This window comes from Podarcis liolepis (genome assembly GCF_965112155.1).
Source record: "Podarcis liolepis genome assembly, chromosome: 10".
NCBI classification, from domain to species: Eukaryota; Metazoa; Chordata; class Lepidosauria; order Squamata; family Lacertidae; genus Podarcis; species Podarcis liolepis.
The window spans coordinates 52,438,472-52,456,922 of NC_139562.1; the positions used below are offsets into that span (position 1 = coordinate 52,438,472).

Genomic DNA, 18,451 nt, shown 5'->3' on the forward strand with positions numbered 1-18,451 from the left:
TGGGGGGGAAATTGGGATAGAAATGTAAAAAATGAATAAATAATAATAATAATATGTGTTTGTTTGTTTTCTATTTCCATGCAACAAATGGCACCACACACAGTAGTGGATTCTCAATTTAACTGCATTTTGAAGTTACACTTAAGAAGTTGGCTCGGCTGTTCCTCAGTTTTACCTGAACTTATTTACTAACAGAGAAGTGGTAGCATGACCCAAAGTCATTATCGCTGGTAAGAGTGGAAATTGCCCTGCACATTAATGTTGAAGGGAATAGTGCTTCATACAGCAGTTGAACTCATTATCAAATGCTTAAAGATTTTCCGGAACTAACTCATGAACTGAAAAACCTCCTAACCAGGGGATGAGAACCCAGGAAGCTCTAGAGGGTTTAGGCAGAATCAGAGGTGCTGCCTTGGGCCGAAGATTTGTGGGGCTCAGTGGTACAGCATGCGTGTGACATCATGCACATGATGCGCATTGCGCATCTGTGATGTCACACACTCGTCGTCAAGAGGAGGCCTTGCCCAGTGCCGTGCAGCTTCAATGGCCACGGCTGCTCCTCTCTTGCGCTCAGGAGGAGCCTGCCTTTGATGCTACACCAAGCTCAGATTGGTGATTCGGCCTCCCCTCTCCCCTCAATATGAGGGGAGGAGGGCTGAGGCCCTGGTAAGGAATATTGAGGGGGCTGATGCCACCTCTGTCCCCTAGAGTTAGCATGCCTAGCCAGGGTGGAGCCCAAAGCTGCTGAAGGGTTAAGGATGCAGACCATGCTTCTCCTCATCTTGCAAAAAGGCTAAAAACCATAAGAATCATTTCCTGTACCCATAATGTGATACTGGGTTCAGTGGCCTGGTTTTACATATCACTTTAAACAATAGTTACACTTAACTATTTAAAGGTGAACTCACAGTGTGCTTTTGCAGACATCCAACAACATCTGGAAGGCCACAGTTTCTCCTTCCCTGATCTACACTGATTGCCAGTGACGTGTGGGTTGGGTCCTTCAAAAAGGCCACCACAACCTGCTCTCTGCGTACAGGTTCAAGCTGATTGATGCTATTTTAGAATCGCCATCTCATTAGCTCTACTAAAAGATCAGCTGCCTTTGGCTTTTACTAGGCTACCAGACGGCATCAGAGGGAACAATAATAGGAAGCAGATCCCACTCCCAACAGTTTTTGTTTGTTTGGTTAGTCGGTTCGGTTTGTAAACTTCTCCAGAAGACTTTTTTGGCTGAGGAACAGGATTAAAATGCTTTAAATAAATATCTGCCTCACTGTTTTGGAATGCTGATTGCAGAGCTAACAGCTCCCAGAATGCAATGCTGCTCAGTGTGCGAGCCTCTATTAGAGTTCGGCAGAAATTGCTAATTGCCCACTGTAACTCAGGGTGATTCACTGTGCTCATGCTGCTCAGTCAATTGTACCTTCACCTGCGTACAAAAGCTATTAGAAATATATGTGTATGCAGCAATCTAAATGACTCAGACTAAGGAAGTGCCCTCTGTCTTTAAAAGGAAGGTATCTATTCCCGCATACTGAATATCCTTAATGATGTACTATGATCAAGTCTCCAATTTATAAGGAAAAATCTAGTGTTCAAAAGCCTACTTCTCTGAAAATTTACATTGAATCTCCTGAGTTCAATGGGGCTTCATATTTTTTTTATGCAATTTATGTACTGCTTGATTGTTCAAAAAAAAAAATCAAAGTTATTTTTAAAAATAGAGCAATTAAATCAGTCAAACAGTTAAGTAATGACAGTAGCAAGTAATGATACATAAGAATGCAAATCCTTAGGTTCTGTTCAGAAGTTATGTTTCTTTATGTAGCTGTCTGTACACATATATGAACACTAGACCATGCCAAGGCACAAATAACACTATCATTGTGAAACTGGCTATATGTACTGTAGGGCATTACTAAAGTTAAAAATGTACTGATTTTACAGATTTATTAATTCATCATTTATTCCACAGTGCTTCCAATTGCACTTCATGATTTGTGACCTTAGTGCTTGAACAATAATCTCCTCCCTCAATTACCTACCCAGACGTTGAGATCTTCTTATGAGATTCTTCTTTGAGTTCCCCTGCGGTGGTGAAAGGACCATTTTTCAGTGGTGGTACTCAGTGTTAGAAACTGAAATATGAAAGCTAGGAGCTAAATAGCACCATAAACCTAGGTTATGGGCACCACAATGGAGTGCCTAGGCGCTCCTTTTTATAACAAGAATACAAAGCTGAAAATGAATGGCCTGCAGCTAAAATATTTTGTTCATTTTTCACATGGTCTAGTCCTCATCTGAGGACTGCAAAAAACCCTCAAATCCATACTTCCCCTGCCTGCCACTCTAATATTCTTATGATGGTGCCTTCTCTAGTCTTCAGAGAGTGGCTGGAAGTGGGGTGGCAGAAAAGGGTCCTCCTTTCCTTCTACTGTGCAGTTTTAATCTGAAATCTTAGGCTCAGTACTGTGCCCAGAGTTCAGAAACTGCTTGCATGAATGAAATTCCCTGTCACAAAATGCGCCTAGAACAATGGGAGTTTCGAACACTGGTGGTACCCCAAAAGAGGCCCGCTTTACACCTATATTAAAGGCTTTTTGGCACCTGGTAAATACTTTTTCATTTCCCCAAGCCTTTTAATTCATGTTGTACCTTTTAATTGTAGCTCTACTGATATATTTTTAAAAAATCATATTTGGTGTTTTAATGCTGTGTTGCATATTGCATTTTTATTGCATTTTTAAAACTTTGTTTTTATTTTGCAAGTTGCCTAGGTAACTTTTTGTCATATGGTATCCTATAAATAGCATGCATGTATATAACAGTTTACAAGCCTTGTCTCTTAATATGCACACAGCCAAACATCAAAAAGCCAGTTTTCCAGGTGACCAACGAAAAGAGCTTTGGAATTTGATCTTTACCATAGCTCTGGAGTAGAATGCTGCTGCCAGAAAGTATATTACATAGATTAGTAGAACTACACCTTGCCTAGAAAACCCCTTTCCTGTCCGACTTCCTGCCACTGCTATAATTAAAGCTCTGAGTTAGACCCTACTAGTCACGACAATGGTATTCTAATGTCACACCCTAAAAAACCTAGAGCAAGAGAAAGCTCTGGTGCTGTGTAATACAAGCACACACCCATGGAATTTCTGTGCTGTGCAGTTTTCTGTCTCATCCCATGCCAATATAGCTCATTGTCTTCACTCATCCCGGTCATTGTCCCAGCTTTGACTGAACAAATTCCATTCTTCTAGTTATTTTAACTTTAAAAAGGTAGAAGGAGCAGATGCTCTTCCACACAATTGGTTTTTTTAATTCTTTTTTTTTAATACCTTCACATTTTGTGCAGCTCTGAAAATCTGAACTGAAAGGGCAATGTGAAGCAGAAACCACAGCAAGGCATCTTCTGAGACATCCCAGTTGTTGCTTCAGAGAAAGCTAGTCAGTTTTGGTCACTGTATGCGATCCAAATTGAGGAGCAGAAGGCAGATACTTGTGGCCTTGGCACTGAACCAAACAGAAGCAAATTCAATTGCAATTCAGACTAGCCCTGAATCTGTATGTTTTCTAAAAGGTTAGCTCCAATACCATAGGCCTGAGAAGACATATATATTAAGCTGATGCCTAAAGTAAATAATGTAAGGACAATGTCCTGGTTCCCAGCTGCCATAGAACAGAGACGATGTGAAATTCCTTCCAAAGGTTTCAATATTTAGTATACTGCCATACATACACAGATTAAGGTAATGCTGTTCAGCAAGGGCTGAACTGTACCTTGGTTATAGACAGGACACCCATCTATGCTGAAATATTAGCATCAAACAAGAAAACTGTTCGGTCTCCATCTGAAAGCCAAGCTCCCATTTACAATTTTGATAGACAATTTCCCCGGGAAACATGGATTTCGACAGGATGTTGGTTTTTGGAACTGAATATCTGTAGTATCCAGATTTCATAGGTGGTTGTCATAGTTTGGATCAAGCTCAGATCAATAATTATATAGGATAAAACCTAATGTAAGGAATGTTTAGAGTTGACTTCGAAGGGAGTGACACACAGAGAGAGTTTGTACATGTAATTGTTTCTAAGCTCTTGTCATCATGTTGTGAAATGTATGACCTAAGTAATTATACACAATAGATTAGTCATAATGATCTCAGCTTCTTACCACGTGTATCTATTAATCAGCCTAAACCTATGTAACTAGAGAGATTGTTTATGACATAGAAATAAGAAATATATTCTATTTTTAGCAGCTTCCATGGATACAACTGCTACAAATGGAAAGTGAGGTCATGTGGCAAACCTGCTTTCTGCTGACCATCAGCTGAAGCCTTCAGTGCTATATAGTGTCTGGGCAAATGTGATGTAATATTATTTTATTTAGTACTTGACAATACATTCCATGCATTTTTACTCAGAACTAAGCCCCACTCTGTTCTATGGGATTTACTCCTATCCTATGTAATTGTGCATCGGATTGCACAATTTAAATTGCTTTAAAAGTTGTTAAAAACAAATGAATATATGCTGGCATACGCTTTTGTAAGCTACAGTCTACAAGAGCTGCAAGGGACAGAAATAATAGACTTGGTTGGTTTGTTTTTGTTTAATATCAACCAGCCACAATGAAGGCAACCAGGCAGGGGGCAGGATTTGGTAGAGATAATAGTATTGTATGTGGTTTGGATAAATTGGACAGAAAATTCTCTCCCAGTCTCACAACACTAGAATTTGAGGTTCTTCAAAGGAATTGACTGAGTATTCAGAGGCAGGTTACCCTTAATACTAGTTGTCTGAGGGACAAGGAGGGAGGCTGTCCAGATTCCCAGATCTATGTAAAGGTAAAGGTAAAGGGACCCCTGACTGTTAGGTCCAGTTGCGAACGACTCTGGGGTTGCAGCGCTCATCTCACTTTACTGGCTGAGAGAGCCGGCGTATAGCTTCCGGGTCATGTGGCCAGCATGACTAAGCCGCTTCTGGCGAACCAGAGCAGCCCACGGAAATGCTGTTTACCTTCCTGCCGGAGTGGTACCTATTTATCTACTTGCACTTTGACATGCTTTCAAACTGCTAGGTTGGTAGGAGCAGGGACTGAGCAACGGGAGCTCACCCCGTCACGGGGATTCGAACCACTGACCTTCTGATCGGCAAGCCCCAGGCTCTGTGGTTTAGACCACAGCGCCACCCGCGTCCCCCAGATCTATGTAGGCTGGACTAAATAGACCCTTGCTCTGATTCAGCAGGACTGTTATGTACTTTGGTAGACAGGTGCCTACGAAAAGCTGTGCCAGAATAAAATAATCTATACTAAAAATGTCCCCTACTGTACTCTTCTTGTTGTAGGCATTTTCATTTAAATTTGCACTCCAGTCTGGTAAACAGAAAAGAAAGTAAACTCTATTAAACTCAGTGGGACGTACTGCGCAATCCTAATGCCCACTCATAAGTAATTCAGTGAGGTTTACTCCCAGGTAAGTGGGGATAGGATTACAGTTATTTGTGAATAAACATGTGTAAGGGTATCAATGTCCAAATCCTAATGATCAGAAAAATCAAATATATGTTTAAAGTATGTGTCTTCTGCAGACCCTCCAAGTGTCCCTCTTTTCCAGGGACAGCCCTGGATTTACAGAAGCTGTCCCAGTTTCTGATTTGATCCTGGAATGTCCCGCTATTCCTTAGGACATCCCTATTTTCATAAGTAACTGTACAACCTTTAGAAATCATCTGAAGCATGTAGTGTATAAGAAAGGTGGGTTTTTTTTAAAAAAAAAAAGTTTATTGCTTCATTATATTTTTATGTATGTATGGAAGCTGCCCAGAGTGACTGTATTATTATTATTATTATTATTATTATTGAAAAGGATGTCCTTATTTTCAATGGAGAAATGTTGGAGAGTATGTATGCTGGTAACTATGTACTTACGACCAGTCTACTTAGGGTGTGATTTCTTCAAGTCTTATTTTTTTATTACAAATATTGTGTACATGTGTATTATATTCTGTTTTCCCTCTCTGATTATTTGCAGGGAGTTACTGGGTTGTTCTTGTTTTATTTTGATTATGTATTTTATGGTTTTATATTGTGATTTTATCCTGTGACCTGCGTGCATAGGGCAGTATATAAACTTAACAATAAAACAAAAATAATAATAAATCACTGTCACTGTGTTAAAATATATTTAAAGTGCTATTTAGGCTTTCAAAGTTTCCACGGCTAAGGAGGAGCTGATATCATTTCATACATCCCGACCCTCCGCCCGAGGGCTGTGCAAGCGAATAACCTTCGCCTCAGTTTCTGTCTAGAACAGTGTGCTACCAGGAGGTTATCTGAGGACAACGACGGAGGCAAGGCGGCCGACGTGAGACCGCCGTGTACCGCAATGGCCCCGGAAAGGGTACAGACTACAGTTCCCAGCATGCCACGGGGACCTGGAACGATCCCTTATGTCTAGAAGGGGAAGAAATGAAGCGGCAGCTGCGAGAGGCACCGCCCTTGTAAACGACCGCGGAACTTCGAGAGAAAGGGACGCTTAGGGGCGGGAAACCACACGCCCCAGAGGTCAATGCGCGGCTACCCTCTTGTACGTCACGGAAACCTGCGGCTGCCATTGGTCGTTTCCAAGCCACGCCCCTGTAACGTCACTACATGCCTCCGCCTCCGCCGGGTTCCCTATAAAAGCCACGTCAGCGTCAGTCCCCCGCCTTTAGTTCCTTGGCGTCTGAGAGGAGAAACATGTATCGATTCCGTTCACGGGCATCCACGGGGATTTCTGCCGCTGCTACAGCTTTGCCTATCGCCTGCTTTCCTCAATCGCATCCGCTGCCTCGGTCCGGGAAGCCGGCCTCACAGAGACGTTTCTATAATAAAAAGCGCTCCTGCTCTTCCATCGGCTGATTGTCAGCGCCGCCCGGGCGAGGGGGAGAAACAAAAGCCAGGCCGACGAAAACCCCAGCGAGGGAGCACCGGGAAGGAGCCGCGCGCGAAGCCGTCGTCGCTACAAGGCCGCTGCCATGCCCAAGTCCAAGCGGCGGGGAGGGGGTAACCCGCGCGGAACGTCAGGTGAGGCAGCCGGCGCGCATGCGCCCCCGCCGCGGGGCGTGCTGGGGGCTGTAGTTCCCTGCTTGGCTTCCCCCCACGGGTGGCGGGAAGCGAGCTTCTTGTTCTGTGTTAAGGTTGCCACCTGGCCTGTATTGTCCTGTGTGTCAGGTTCTTTCTCTCTACCAGGTTAGGGATCCTCTCCAAATACATGTGTTTGAAAGGTCATGTGTTTATGGTCTGGGTAGCCAAGCACAGATTGATTTACTACTATTTCTACTGCTGCTGCTGCTACTACTAATAAATTATTATTTATACCCTGCCCGTTTCCCCAGCCTCTCTGGGCAGTTTCCAGCACATAAAAAAAAATCAAACATTAAGAACTTCCTGATACAGGGCTACCTTCAGATGCCATCTAAAAGTCAGATAGATGCTTGTTTCCTTGACATCTGATGGGAGGGTGGTCCACAAGGGAGGGTGCCACTATCAAGAAGAACTTCTGCCTGGTTCCCTGTAACCTCACTTCTCGCAGTGAGGAAACTGCCAGAAGACTCAGAAGGCTGAATGATGGGGGTGGAGATGCTCCTTCAGGTATATCGGGCCAAGATGAAATCGAGACAGAGAACAACTTCTGTAAATGTATTTGTCGACACTGAAAGGCTTTAAATGGGAGGACAAGTCTCCAACCATTTTGGTATTTGCTATGGACAGCTTTAGATTTTGTGGTGAAGCAATAAAACTATGTGGTTATGTTCCTTCAGAACTCTATCCTAAACAAATGCTCACAAAGATTGAGCAATCGGACCCATATTGATAGGAAAAGATTCAAAATGCAATATAAATTGTAAAGGCGCAGATTAATAATACAACTTGCTGCTCAAGTTGAATCTGTTTAGCTTTCTTTGCTATGCAGTGATATATTTCAGTCTTAGGTACCATTTAAGTTATACCCAGAAATAAACTCCGGTTCTCCTGATAATCTGAAAATACCTGCAAGGCTGTGACAGGTATCATCTAATAGGTCTAAAAGCAGCAAGGTGTTGCTCATTGCTCAAAATAAAAAGATGAGAACTAGGCGTCTTGGAAGACGATTAGTCACTAGACAATTATGGAACCTCAGTGATGTAATTATGTGTTGTTGCTGTTGATAAAATTAACATGTGAGGCCAGTGTGGTAAGTATACAGCAATTCTAACCCAGTGAAATTGGCTAGATATTGCTTGACCCCTGCCCCAAGAGTTGAGAGTTCTGATGCTTTCTGTTTATTCTACCTGAGTTTGATACTGTGACTTAAAAACTTTATAAAAATATATTTAGTGGTTTTTTAGTGGTGCCCCATAGTAATAGATGTGTTTAGGCCTGCAAATGAAGTTGGATAAAGTCTAGAAATGCAACATGCATAATAGGGTAGTCTTTTAAACTGCTCCTGCCACATTTGTACACTTCCTGTGTGTTGGACTGCATGCCTCCCATTTTGTTTTAGTAAAAGCTATGCCAACAAGGCTGTTCTTTGGCCAGAGAAATTCTGCCGGGTAGCATGTTGCAAATGGTTGACAGCAGAGGAATGTTACACTTTGTTTAATGTGCAGATACTGGGAGGTTAAAAGAACTTAGGCAGTTAAGAGTAGATGATAGCAGAATAGTTGGAAAACAGGCTGCCACGCATATACAGCAAGACAGAACTGTAGCTTGTTGAAATAATTTGTCTTTGAGATATAGCTGTCAGTTGGTCTTCCTTCCCAACACATAATTCTGTCCACAGTGGACCCCTACCTCTAGGGTTTAGAAACAGAAAATTGACAGTATATTAGTCTTGATAGGGTAGACATTCCATTACCCTGTGTTAATGTTGACTGCTCCAAATGCTTTTCCTAGGTGCCCAGCACAGAAATATGCAGTCTTTTAGTGATGAAGATGCATCAATTGAAACTATGAGTCACTGCAGTGGCTTCAGTGATCCTTCCAGCATCACTGAGGATGGTATGTTAATCTTTGTGTCTTATTAGGAAACTACTGCAGACATGAAATGCTTATTACGTTTGGAAAGTGTTTGGTTTGGATTGAATGTGGTATGTTTTATTTTGAAATGCTACTTTATTTAAAAGCACCTAACACTCAAGATAACTTGGGGGGGGGGTGTCTAATTTGTAGCTCTTTTATGAAACTAAGGCAAGTCAAAGAATTTATGTTTCATGTATTTTTGTTACACGTTCACATTATTATCTGGAGTAGACTAGTCATTGAGTGAAGCAAGTTGTGCTTACTACATGGTAAAAGTTGAGTTGGGTACTCACAAAGCCCCCTTTCTGAAAGTGTATACAGTGGACCCTCGAGTTACACACCGCTCTGGATACGTAACTTTTGGGTTTCGCCGCATGCGCAGAAGCACTCAATTGCGGCGTGTGCAGAAGCGGCGCCTCTGCCTACAGACTTTTCGGGTTGCAGATGGACTCCTGGAACGAATTGAATTTGTATCTGGAGGGTACACTGTACAAGTAGAAACTCTAGGGGGGTTATTTGTCCAAATTATTCTCTCCCTCCACAAATGAATAAATGTTTTTACATGGCATCAAAACACCTTTAGTAATGGGGCCAGTTCCTAAACCTGGCTGCCATAGTGGAGGTCCAGCCCCATCTATCTGCCAACTCCACTATTGCCCAGCAGTGGAACAGAGCAGATCAAGTATGAATGAATGAATGAATTGATTGATTTATTACGGGGTCAGACCAGAAATAAACAGAGCAGATCCTCCACTGAAGGCTTGGTTGGCCAGGCAGAAGTGGTGGAGGCCTTACATGGATTAAATCAGATATGTATAATTTCCACAAGACTCTGACAACTCATTCTGTGAGGCTAGGTTTATTAATTGTAATCGTACTGTCTTGTCACATATGCGTAGGGCCTGAAGTTGATGAGGAAGCAACGCAAGAAGACTTGGAGTACAAGCTGAAGGGATTAATTGACCTTACGTTGGACAAGAGGTATGGGAGTTCTGAGAAGTAAAAGCTTAAATTGGCCATCTGGATGTTTGTTCTCCGGGTGTTTGGGGCTCCTGTCCCATCATCCTTGAGCACTGTCTGGGGTTGGTGGGCAAATTAAGAGTCTAGCACCATCTGGAAGATACCTGGTTTAGGAGGCTGGCTTAAAAGATTTTGCAAATTGTGGGCTAGAGCTTTCCCATGAGGTCATAGGAGCTTTATAATATTGTAACCCAGCCCTGTGATCCTCAGATGAAAGGTAGTATAGAAATTTAATAAATAATAATATAGTGTACCTAAGGACAGATTTGTTCAGGAAGTTGTATCTTAGCTTGGCAGCAAATCCGATGAATTAGGATACATATAGGATAGATACTGTATAAGTCAACCTTCATCATGTCTTAATTTGGGAATAGATGATAATAGGGGAAATGACTTTTTTCAGCTTGTTCCACCCACATCATTTTTCAATGTTCTTGCCTGCCATGATTTCTCAGCTCACCACTACTTCAAGAAAGCACTCTGTCATTTTCTAAACGCACTGGGAATTTATTCACTTTAAACTTGAGTCTCATTCCCTGCCATATCTACTTTCCTCCAGTTGCCATTCCCTCAAATGCTCTTTTCCTAAAGATGTTGAATTAAGAGTCTTTCCCTATGCCTAGAAAAGGAAAAGAGCTGCGAAGAGAAAACATTTTATGAGCAGTGTTTCCTTGGCATTGAGACATTAAGGATTGCAGAATGAGAAATTGGGGGGAACGTGATGTCTGCCACAGCTGAGGTTGAGTGCCAGTATGGGAAGCTCTAATAAGCAGTTTTTCAAAACTTGACTTTGCAAATCTTAGCCTTAAATGTTGTTCTGCCTTTTGGGAAGGAGGTGGAATCTAAAGCATGCATAACACAACCAGATTGAAATTTGCAGCACAGAGCTTTCAACTGACATTTTACCATGAACTCCCCAATAGTGCGAAGACAAGGCAGTCAGCTCTTGAAAGTCTTAAAAGTGCCCTGTCTTCAAAAATACTGTACGAGTTCATCCTGGAAAGGAGAATGACGCTAACGGATAGCATCGAACGCTGTATAAAGAAAGGTAACGTGCATCTCTCTTCCTATAAAATAGCATTATTCTGTTGTCAGGTTTAATTGCTCTTGCATTTAGTTCTACCAAGTCATGACTGGCTTTCTGTGTTTAGGCAAGAGCGATGAGCAGCGTGCAGCAGCAGGATTGGCTTGTCTGCTTTGTGTGCAGCTGGGGTCAGGAATTGAAAGTGAGGAAATATATAAGACCCTTGCGCCGATTCTGAAGAAGATTCTCTGTGACACGTCAGCAAGTGTGCAAGCAAGGCAGGCTGTAAGTAAAAAGTTGGTACTTGGGATGAAGAAGTGCAAGTGGATGCCTTGTATCCCATATTGCAATGACATGTGTGTGTTGGAACCCGAGGGCCTTAAAATGTTTCCCTGGTCAATTGGTGTCTTATTCTTTGGCAGACTTGGCATCAAGGCTTATAACTTAGTCTTGAACCATCAGGCAATGCCTCTGTGTCACACTTACTCTCCGTGGTAGGGTTGCTGGCGACAGTGCATGGCAACCGTTTTGGGTCCATGGAAACTTCCACAGGATGGAGAGGCAGTTGTGGACACACACACACACACACACACACACACACACACACACACCTGCAACCAAGCATACACTACAACCTCTTCTAAAACGTTTATTTCAAGCTTGATATCGCCAGGGAGAAGGAGGCCTCTGTGGGTGTAGATTTGCTTGCAAGCACCACATTGGTGACCCCTGGTGCACAGGGATAAAAACAGCAATTGTACCTCAGAATGTTTCTTGCAGGTTTGGTGGGTAATGTCCCTTGGAAGTATTAGAGCTAGCCAGGAAGGAAGGAGAGACCACTAGGGAGCTGGGAGTGGTATTTTCCTGTAACATGCTTCCTTAAACATTGAGATCTGGCCAAGACAGTGACAAAACCGTAAACATTCCTTGTTTTTGTATGAAACCACTTGCAAAGTGTGTGGCTGACTGATCTGTTAAAGGATGCTTTGTTGTCTTGTCTGAAGACAAGGACACAAGCATGTTATATGATTTAAACCACAGCCTCACTCATTTTTTGTCTGTTCTGTGAGCACAAAATGTAGCAGTAAAATTAAAAGCATTAACTTCTGTTTCTTTTTTTTCTAGTGTGCCACCTGCTTAGGAGTCTGTTGCTTTATTGCCACTGATGATATCACAGTAAGCAAACGTTTTATGAACGGTATTATTTAGCAATGAATTAACCAGTCCAGATCAAATAGTGAATTAAACGGTCTCGGTCTGTTTCTTAAACCAGGAATTGTATACAACCATGGAATGCCTGGAAAACATCTTCACGAAATCCTATCAGAACGAGAGGAATTCAAATAGCATTTCCAGTACACAGAATACAGTTCTGCACATCAGCGCTCTCTTGGCATGGACGCTTCTGTTAACCATTTGCCCAATGAATGAAGTGAAGAAGAAACTTGAAATGTGCGTATTCTGTTCCCTTGGAAACCATACCCAGAAGTGCAGTTTAAATCAAATATGGCTTTGTGTGCAGTAACGCAGATCAATAACATGCTCCCAAATTTCCTAGGCATTTGCATAAATTTCCCATCCTGTTATCCTGTGACGATGTCAACATGAGGATTGCTGCTGGGGAATCCTTGGCTCTTCTGTTTGAACTAGCAAGAGAAACAGATGGGGTAAGTTCAGAGAATGATTCTGCAGGGAAAGAGATGGGGAGAGCATATTTTTGTAAATAGCTTTTATGCTATATCTTGGGCGTTTCGTGTATCTGATGGAGAAATAATGGCTTTCTGCATATGAATAACATTTGATCATACATAGGTCTTATTAGAATCTGGCTCAAATGTAATATTTCAGTAGCAACTAATCAAACACCTGCAAAAATCAGGATCATGTTTCTGAGGAGTTGAAGTCATTCTGTGTGTTATGTCTTACCATGTCCCTTGAGTGCGATAGATCGTGTGACCCTGCAGTGTTTTAATTCAGTGTGTGAGAGAGGGAGGGGGAGAGAGAGAGAGAACACATCACTCCCATAATCATAAACTTACATGAGATGCCAGTTATATGGGAAATTATTTATTTCTCCAAATTTGTAGACTTTTCCCCATAACATGATTATCATTCTAGTGTGGTTTCCACCAATACATAAAAATACAATGAGAATTTTTTTTTACTCCAGTTAATAAAAACAGAGCAACAGCATGAGGCAGGACAACCTGCAATGACTGCAAGTTTCTTTAAATACCAAAATCTTGAATTGAACCTGGTAGCATATAGGCAGCTGATACAATAAGATCATCTTAGTTCATTATTGTTTCAGACTTCCATAATTTGCTTTATCATATTTTAAAGTGGTTTTTATTAATATCTTTACTGTTTTCTTTAACAGTACTGAAGAAAAAAGTCTCAAGTTAACTATGTACCTGTCTTGGTAAGGTACCTATAAAAACCTCTAGGTGACCCAGGATGGTAGAAAAAAGAATAACTAGATTCGTCAAGACAGCCAGTCCATTGCACGATATCTAAATAAACGTTCAAAACTTTAAGCTCTGATTACAGCATTTGACTTTGGTTAATGGCATCTGTTTGACCTCATTAACATTGGCTCCTACACACTGCCAAAAAACAAATAATCCTTCAGCCTACTCATTGTTTCAGTGACTGAGCTGTCACTATTAAATTTTTCCACTCATAGGAACAGCCAATAAAGACATTACATAGGATCATGTGATGAACAACATGGGCAGACAGGTGTAGTCAGATGAGAAGGATACATAAGATATTCAGTGTTGCTACTGAAACACACATATAAACAATGTGGGAGGTAAAAGGTGGAATCAATAGCTGACTCAGTTTTAGTAGTCATGAATGGAGAGAGGAGACCTGTTAAACCAGAGTTATGAAATGCAGAACCATTTCAGCATCTACTCACTTGAAGCTACTCACATCAGAGCAGTGAAATGATGGCTACATTCCCAAACAAACCCCTACTAAAAGACACTTTATAACCTTAATAATAATAATATATTGATTTCTCACACTTCACCAAAAGGTCCCAAGCTAGGTCGCAGCAACAAAACAACTTAAAACAACGAAAGCCAGCATGCACAATAATCATCAGGTTAATTTACAGTTTCCAGTTAGGACAAAGAATAATCTCCCCTTTCTAAATTTCAGGGTGGTGGGTAGAAGAAGCAAATGTAGACTTCAGAAGACATTTTGCCCTTAAAGGGAGGGCTATTTTATCCTACAACCTCTCGGAACACCTAGCTTTTAGTATTGTTATAACTTGATCTCTCCATTTAATGAAGATTTGTATGACAGTTGAGCCATTATAACTGAAATGTGAAATACAGTTTGCAAAATATTCAAGAAGTTCAACTCCCACAAATAACATGTTATTCCCCTTCATCATTTGACTAGGATTTCTTGTATGAAGATATGGAGCTTCTAACACAGAAACTGAAGGCTCTAGCTACAGATGGGAACAAGCACCGTGCCAAAGTGGACAAAAGGAAACAGCGGTCTGTCTTCAGAGATGTCTTGCGAGCTGTAGAGGTAAAGAGGAATGAGCAAATGTTAAAAAAAAATGTATAAAATGTTACTGGTTAAGACTTCATCTTTGAAAAGCAAGTGCTTTGAAAAGCTTGTTCTTTTTAGTATAAGGGACGTTGCTCAGTTCTAAGATACGCCTGTTGAATATATTGTACCTGGTCTCATTTGTTTTATTTTTAATACTAATGACGGCATCCATGGAGGCCACTTTTGCTTAGTGAATATCATTTTGGGGAGGGGTGCTTTTGAAATTTCAGGTCTTTCACTAGAAATACTGGCTTTGTCTAAAGAGCAAACTGCTGTCAGAGGACTAACCAGTAGTCAAAGGTGAATCTTGAGTCATGGATAATTCCTGAATTGCTTTCATTAAAGGTGGGGGGGGGGACCCAGTACATTGAGATAGCAACTAGGTCCAAAAATTGTGTTTCACAGGATTTGTTTTTAGTTGTTCTGTTTTAATCTGACGTTTATCGAGAATCCAAGGCCTGCAGCGGTATTTGGGAGGCATACATTGGAGTCTGGCTCAGCTACCTCCACTTGAGAACAAGTCATGAACTTAGCATGGTTTTTACAAATAGAGTCAAGCAATGTACTGTCTTAGTTTGCAGCGGCAGCTAGGGTGCATTCAGCTGTAAGTTGCATTTCTAAAACCATACTTTCCTGAGATGACTGCTTGTTTATTTTGACAGGAGCATGACTTCCCTACAGAGACAGTCAAATTTGGACCTGAGCGCATGTACATTGACTGCTGGGTTAAAAAACAAACATACGATACTTTCAAGGAAATCTTAGGATCGGGGATGCAATACCATTTGCAGGTAAACTTAAAAACTTTCAATAGAATGGCAGTGGTACTTAGTGCTTTTTAAACTACTTTAAAAACATAAATGGGGGTAAGAGAACAGGAAATTGCTTTATGGTGCTACCTCATCTCTACTTGAGTAGGACCCTCCTAGATTTTTAGCCATGGAAAGAAAACAAAAATGGTACTACAATCACATTTAGCAGCTCTTGATAGCCGATATGTCACAAGCAATGGTTGAACACTTGAAGGTGCAACATTTGCTCAACTCTAATGGCTTAATGTTTTATCCAGTCCAATGAGCTTCTCCGGAATGTCTTTGAACTCGGGCCGCCACTGATGCTTGATGAGGCAACACTTAAATCCATGAAGATTCCCCGTTTTGAAAGGGTATGTTACTCACATTCTGTTAAGCTGATTTACTTGGTTTGGTTTGGTTTTTAAATTTGGTGCAGTTTCTGCCTTGTGATTTTGCCACTTGCCCTGGGGCGCACAGGAATTAGTCTCCTGACAAAAGCATCTAACTCAGGGTTTCCCAGACGAATCTCCAGCTGTTTTTGGACTACAACTCCCATCATCCCTAGCTAGCCAGGACCCCAGTGGTCAGGGATGGTGGGAACTGTAGTCCAACTGGAGACCCAAGTTTGGGAAACCCTGATCTTACTGAAACTGAGTCTTGCTTGGTCTTTTTCTACCTTCAGAGAGCTTTCAGTAGCACAACCTGAGCATGTGGCTCATCACTGCCTCATCCTGGGCTTGGGGTTTGTAATTTGGTGAAAAGAAGAGGGGAAAGCAGTACAGATAAATAGAGGTGGAGTAGGTGTCCACCACCCCCAGATAAATTCCCCAAATATGCAGAGCTGTACTAATAAAAAGCCTTTGCTTTTTGACTTTGTTGATGGAAATAACTTTAAAGAACTTGATCTGTTCTATCTTAACTGTTTGGGCCAACAGTCTACTCTTTCAGAAGGTGTTGCAGCCCTCTAGTCTGTAAGAGAAGAAGCTGGTGGTTTCACAGTTGTAGATAGCAACTGTGAATGGCTTTCTGTATTTGGATGTACAGGTGGCATAACAGAGAACCGGGGTGATGGCTGAGATAAATTCAACAGGCCGGAGAAGAGATGATCCTAAGTATACATAGACCATATTATTGAGGGCTCTCTGCATTTCAGCCACCCACGCACCTGAAACATACACCTTCCAATTGTGTATTAAAGCGTTCATTTCTAGTTAACCTTATGGCTAAGGAAAGCACTATATTGCAACTTACCAAATTTATAAAGTTCATAGGTTTAAATAGTTCTTTTTAAAAAGTGGTCAGTGTAAAAATAAACAGCAGTCTGTCCCCAGAATCATAAAATAGCACATGGCGGAGGGACCCGCAAAAATAAATGCTGTCTTGCGTTGTGGGACCTCTGCTCCACAGGGCTTCCTCCCAGTTTGTCCCTACCCTGGTGTAGCATTTAGGGTTTTTAAAAGCCTTAGCGCCAATGGAAGCTTTTAAAAAGCCTAAATGCCATGTGGGGCGTTGAAGCTGGAATGAGAAGGGTTAACCCTCCCTTGAGAAGGGTCTCACCAGGAGTGGGGGAAATTGCTTCAGTTGTTGTGATATAATTTATAGACATTCACATGGGGACTTCATTTATGTGGTCAGCTTTGACTCCACATAAGTGTCCCTTTGCAAGCAGATCATCTCTGAACTGCGATCTTTTGGCAACTCCATTTCTCTGCAGGGGTGTCCTTGAGGAACATTTTGCAGAGACGTTTACTGAGTATGTAAACCTTCCCTTAGAACTCCATTTATCTCGATACACAACTTGTGTGCACAGCCTTCACAATGTGCTGTTGGGGAGTGGTGGCAGCTGCTGGCAACAGTTACTATGGATATCTGCTTTCACAGTGACCAGGATATCAGTGTTAGGATCAGCTCTCTTACCAGGTTCTTAGTGATACATTTGTATGGTGGAAAATCAGAACGGAAACAGATAATAAATCTGAGAAGCCCAACTGTGTTGGCATGGTTGCTTAGCAATCATAAGGATTGCAGAATTTTCTTCCAGCCGTGCGATATCTTAGGCAACAATTGCATCAACAAAGTATTGTGGTTGTAATTTTAATTTTTAATGCTAAGACTACCACTTGAAATATTTAGAACTTGGTGATGCAGAACTATGCAAAGGTCAGCTGGCAGCGTACAAGATTTAACAAATCTTTCTCATTTTTACACATTGACTGTTGTCAAATACACTGGGGTGTGTCTGTGCAAAATGAATGCATAGCCCCAAAACGTTGTCAGAAGGAATGTTAACACTGATTGCATTTCTCTGCTGTTTTTATAGCATTTGTACAACTCTGCAGCATTCAAAGCCCGGACGAAGGCTCGAAACAAGTGCCGTGATAAAAGGGCCGATGTGGGCGAAGTGTTCTAGAGCAGGCTCTTCTGAAGACCTTTGACTTCGTTCGGTTAAATTGAATTCCTGTTTAGTGTGATTAATTGTGGTGTTCAAAGTGAAATGAGACTTTTAAAAACTCTATGTATCTCTTAGATATCTTCTTGCCCATCTATAGAACAATGTTGTATATTAGCTCCCTAGATGGATCTGTATTGTAGATTAGAATGTAATCTGATGTGGGGGAGAGAGGCGGCTTTTGTAGCACTTTATTGGTGAGTAAGATAGCTCGTGAATCTGGCATAATTCTTAACACTTGGTTAAATGGTGCTGAGGGTTGCTTTGTTTCAAGGTTCATTGTTTTTAGCAATCTAATAAGATGGGGGAAATTCTAATAAGAATATCTGTAGGGTTAAGCATGCCTCTGAACAAGCTGTTTTATAGACCCGTGTTTTAAAATGAAACATCCTGGCTGTGGCAATGACCTTTGTGTACTTGCCACAGACCCCTCTAGCTTGGCTCACAGCCTTTACAGTGAAGTAGCACATGAAATCTTTCAAGAAATGTTATGCATCATATGCTGAAACTTGGATAATAAAAGCTATTTATATCTGAAA

At 41.5% G+C, this 18,451-nt stretch overlaps 1 protein-coding gene across 1 annotated transcript; it reads left to right on the forward strand.

Moving 5' to 3' along the window:
* The first annotated feature begins 6,706 nt into the window (after nt 1–6,706).
* Nucleotides 6,707–18,451, forward strand: LOC310688128 (interferon-related developmental regulator 1-like). Its single transcript, XM_083464256.1, has 12 exons — nt 6,707–7,075; nt 8,927–9,031; nt 9,952–10,033; nt 10,996–11,120; nt 11,224–11,381; nt 12,222–12,272; nt 12,370–12,548; nt 12,655–12,763; nt 14,511–14,645; nt 15,332–15,460; nt 15,739–15,834; nt 17,784–18,451. Exons 1-12 carry the CDS (start codon nt 7,027–7,029, stop codon nt 17,871–17,873), a joined length of 1,308 nt encoding a protein of 435 aa, XP_083320382.1. The 5' UTR covers nt 6,707–7,026; the 3' UTR covers nt 17,874–18,451.

Excerpts from the sequence above, each read along its gene's own strand:
- LOC310688128 (XM_083464256.1), top strand. The coding sequence starts at position 7,027 with ATGCCCAAGTCCAAGCGGCGGGGAGGGGGTAACCCGCGCGGAACGTCA. Across the intron at positions 7,076-8,926 it reads TAACCCGCGCGGAACGTCAG|GTGCCCAGCACAGAAATATG; the intron begins GTGAGGCAGCCG and ends TGCTTTTCCTAG. Across the intron at positions 15,461-15,738 it reads GGATGCAATACCATTTGCAG|TCCAATGAGCTTCTCCGGAA; the intron begins GTAAACTTAAAA and ends TGTTTTATCCAG.